The 4,015-nt window shown below is 66.6% G+C and overlaps 1 protein-coding gene across 1 annotated transcript in view; it reads right to left on the bottom strand.

Annotated features, from left to right (window-relative positions):
• Window positions 1-1,833: 1,833 nt before the first annotated feature.
• Window positions 1,834-4,015, bottom strand: part of ABTB1 (ankyrin repeat and BTB domain containing 1) — a 32,458-nt gene continuing 30,276 nt past the window's right edge. Inside the window, exons 8-13 of the mRNA XM_043442880.1 lie at window positions 3,711-3,812; window positions 3,503-3,621; window positions 3,213-3,308; window positions 2,970-3,137; window positions 2,393-2,593; window positions 1,834-2,327 (exon numbers count right to left, since the gene is read on the bottom strand). Of these exons, the coding sequence (XP_043298815.1) occupies window positions 2,121-2,327; window positions 2,393-2,593; window positions 2,970-3,137; window positions 3,213-3,308; window positions 3,503-3,621; window positions 3,711-3,812 (893 nt within the window). The 3' untranslated portion in view covers window positions 1,834-2,120. The remainder of the gene's footprint in view (window positions 2,328-2,392; window positions 2,594-2,969; window positions 3,138-3,212; window positions 3,309-3,502; window positions 3,622-3,710; window positions 3,813-4,015) is intronic.

Genomic DNA, 4,015 nt, shown 5'->3' with positions numbered 1-4,015 from the left:
GAGCTGGCCTTGCGCCCGGGCAGAGGCCCCCCGGGGGGGCGTGCACTGAAGGACGGACGAGCCACTCCCCTGAGCCCGGTCAGCACTGAAGCAGGAGACCCGCGTCAGCTGTTCCCCTATTGCTTGCTTGGTTTACTTTCCCCTCCGATATTTCTCCATGTAGCCTGCACTGGTCTCAGGCCGTATCTACTCTGGGAGATGGTGTGACCACTAGTTCCTGTTTAGCATACGAGAATGCTTCCCTGGGCTGTGGGTCGTGGGCAGTCTTCCTGGGCTTTCCCCGCCCCACGGACGCTCCTGCCGAGGGCTATCGCATGACCTGTGCCCCGCGGCCGTGGGGCTGCCCCAGAACCGGGTGGGGTGACATGGCTTGCCCAAGGGCAGCAGCGCAGGAAAAACCAATGGAGCACCCGGTGAGCCCAGAGAGGGAGGCAAGAGGGGCCGTCAGAGGGGTTGGGCTCTGAGGGCTGAGGTCGCCACAGCAGCCCCCAGGATGGTGTGTGAAAAGTGCAGCCCGCAGCTGCAACGCCAAGACCAGGCAGGCTGGGGGGACGGGAGGTGGGGGAGCGGGGGCAGGCCAGGGGAGGCCGCACCTGTCTCCCCTGCCCTCACGGCCCTGCCTGAAGCGCGTGGCTTCTGGCCTGTGGACCAAGGTGCCGGCCTCTGCTCCTGCCAGGGCGTGCTCCTCTGGGCCTGCAGGGAGGGCCGAGAGGAAAGGGGGCTTTGCAGGCTCTAAACCAGGGCCCCTCAGGACGCACACCAGTGTCAGGGGCTGGCAGCGCCGCCCCGCACTCACCGTCAGGACACGGGCCCTGAGGCGCCAATGGGACTCTGAGGTCAGACCTCCAGGTGCTTCTTCCTTCCACAGCCCCCACCTGAGGCTGTGGTTCAGACTTTACCCAGGTGAGTGCTGCTGCTGCCTTCAGAACTTCTGCTCCAGGAAGGCAGGCGGCCCCCAGCCCTGAGGCGGCTCGCCCAGCTTTCTGCCATCCCCAGCCCCTCCTCAGCCTGCTGCAGGGAGCCAGGCCCTGAGACTAGGCAGTTTTCCAGGTGGAACAAAGCTTTTACTCCTGCAGGTGGGAAGGCTGTTACAGAAGGGGCGAAAACTATTTTGGGGGTAGGGCCACAACTGGGGTGAGGCAAGTGACGAACTGGCCTTGGGCACAAAACTTAAGGGGCTCCAAAAAAACCCGGGTGATCAAAGCAAGCACCATTTTAATGTCATTAGTGACCCAAATGCTGACAATTCAAACAGGAGTATCAGCCATGGCTATGCTCCGGGCTCCCCAGGATGACTAAGCAGCGTCTCTACCTGTGGCCCCTGCCCCGCCGTCAGGCCATCTCCTGGGGGCCACAAGCTGCCCCTACACTCTGGGTTACCGACACTGTTCCCCTCTGTCGTTACATCTTTTCTTGGTGGTTGGCCTACTTCCCCAAATGTGAACACTGCTGGGGTCTAGGCTTGGGACAGAATGCAGGGATCATTTTCCCCAGTAACATGTCTGAACACTGATTCGTTCGCTTAGAAGCAGGCATGGGGAGCTGGGCCCCTGGCTGAGATTGGACAGACAGTGGCTTCTGTCCTCAGTCCCCACAGCGGTAAGGACAGCGGGGCTCACTAAGCGAGCACCAGACCGCGGGCGACGCCCCTCATCCCTGGGGAGGCAGCTGCTGGCTTCTCCAAACCTGCCCTGGCCCCCAAGGGTGGGGGACAGGCTGACCTCAGCAAGGGAAGCCGGGCTTCAGAGGGCCCGTCCTGGCAGGCAGGTCTCAGGGCCCCAGCCAACACCATCTCTTGTCGATGAGGCCCCCACCCCGTCCTGGCACACAGGCTCCCACAGTGAAGTCAAACTTTATTGCCACACTGACACTCTGGCCCCTGCGTGGCGGCTCTGTGCAAAGAAGCTGGCTCCCCCAGGGGGACGTACCAGGGGGGGCAGGGGTGAAGGAGGGAGGCCCTCAGAGACCCTCACCCCAGGATGCCCTGAGTGGTGCCCAGCCCCAGAGTTCGGGGGCTGATTTGTGCTGTGAGAAAGGCCTCATCCCCGGGGAGCCTCCCAGGGCCCCCAGGCAGAGTGGAGGGAGCCTCTGCGGCCACTGGGACGCCCCAGGCACAGCGGTCAGCAGTCCAGGCCGATGGCCACCAGCAGCTCCTCCAGCACGCGCAGGCGCTGCGCGGCCTGCTCCATGGCGTGGCGGGTCTGCACCAGGCTGCCCATGTGGAAGCGGATGTCGTCCACCAGTGGGATGGAGTCTGTCTCCTGCCGGCCGGCTACGGCTGCGGCCTCCTCCCGCACGGCCTCCACGAAGTCCTCCTGCTGCACCAACTGTGGACAGGCCAGATCAGGGCCTGTCCTCCGCCCAGGCCCGGCCGCCCGGGGCCCACACTCACCTTCTCGATGACCCTGGCCATGTACTTGGTGCACTGGTCCTCCAGGCGCGCCAGGCCGAACAGCTTGGCCACACGCCACACCCCCACCACGCTGTCCTCGTCCAGCAGCTGGGCCAGGCTGCGGCCACACAGCTGCTTCAGGCCCGGCAGCAGGTACATGTCGGCCACAATCAGCACGTCGTAGGCCAACTCCGGTGGCACCTGCAACAACAGAGGATGAGGGAGGGTACCTGGGGACTAGAGACGGGGCTCCCGGGGCTCACGGCGCAGGCCAGCTCGGCCCTGAGGCTCACGCCTGCTGCTGCTGGGCAGGCCCCAGCGTGGGCGTCCCCTCCTCCAGGAGCGGCCGTGACGGGAGCCTACAGAGGGTGCTGCCCCCACTGCGCCCTCCCAGCTGGGTGCTGCCCCTGCCCTGGGCATCGGCGCAGAGGAGGGAGAGGCAGGCCCTCCTCCTCAGCCGCTGCTTCTCGGGGTTCCTGGTGGTGAGTGCACACAGGCGGGCTGCCTCCAGGGTCCCCGGCGCCCTGGCGGGACGAGCAGCCCCCGGGCACCCCTGGCCGGGCCGGGCGGGACGCACCTCAGTGTGGTTACTGTACACGTAGTACAGCACGTGCGTGAAGACCTCGGGCGCGACGCTCTGCAGGCTGACGGCCGGGAGGCCGCCGGAGGCCGCCAGCTGCTCGCTCTCCTGGAAGTGGTCGTCCAGCAGGGCCCGGAAGTACTCGCTGCGGCCACAGAAGAAGGCCTGCGGGAGGCTGGGCTCAGGAGGGGCTGCCCCGGGAGCAGGGCGGGGCGGGTGTCTGCGGGAGAAGCCGCATACCTTGTGACAGAGGAAGTCATAACCATCCACACGGAAGCAGACGTCAGGGCAGCTGCTGAGGCCGTCGCAGGGGAAGGGCAGCTCCCCGAGATCGCCCTGGGGTGGGGGAGGCAGCCTCAGGGCAGGTGGGAGGGAGAGCGGCCCCAGCCCGGGCCGTCCTAGCTCACCCTGGAAGGTGACGCTGCTCCAGGGGTCGAGTTAGACAAGAGAGCAGACAGAGCGAGACAGTGGCTCAGAAAAGGGAAGCGCCAGGCTCTGGGTTTAAACCGCAGCCCAGGGCAGGGCCTTACCCGGAGCTCAGAGGGCAGGGCACAGTCAGCCAGCAGAGCCAGGTCCTCCCGGAGCTGGCAGTCTGCCTGGGGGGGCTCAATGGTCAGCACCTTCATGCACACGCCCGGCTTGGAGGCCACTGCGGGGAAGAGCGCGCCGCTTCAGGGGGTGGGCGTCCCACAGGCGCCCGCCCGAGCCGGGGCCTGAGGCCGGGGTGGCCCCACTCACGCTTGGCCTCCAGGCCGCTGAGCAGGCCCCACAGCTGGCACTGCCGGGCCAGGCGCTCGCAGTCACTGACGTGCTCCACGCCGACGTCCAGGCAGCCTGGGTGTGGGGGCAGCGCAGGGAGAGACTCGGGGACTGCAGAAGCCCTCGGCTGCCCCCGAACCCCCAGGAGGCGGGCGGTCCCATCTGCCCAACCACTGGGCTGCAGGCCCACCGTCCAGGATCTCAGGCCCCAGGACAGACGAGAGGGCCTCAGACAGTGGCTGGAAGAGCTGACCAGGGAGGCAGCCGGACTGTGCCCGCTGCAG

The sequence above is a fragment of the Cervus canadensis genome, chromosome 22, assembly GCF_019320065.1.
Source record: "Cervus canadensis isolate Bull #8, Minnesota chromosome 22, ASM1932006v1, whole genome shotgun sequence".
Classification (NCBI taxonomy): Eukaryota; Metazoa; Chordata; class Mammalia; order Artiodactyla; family Cervidae; genus Cervus; species Cervus canadensis.
This window is presented reverse-complemented; position numbering and strand designations above follow the sequence as displayed.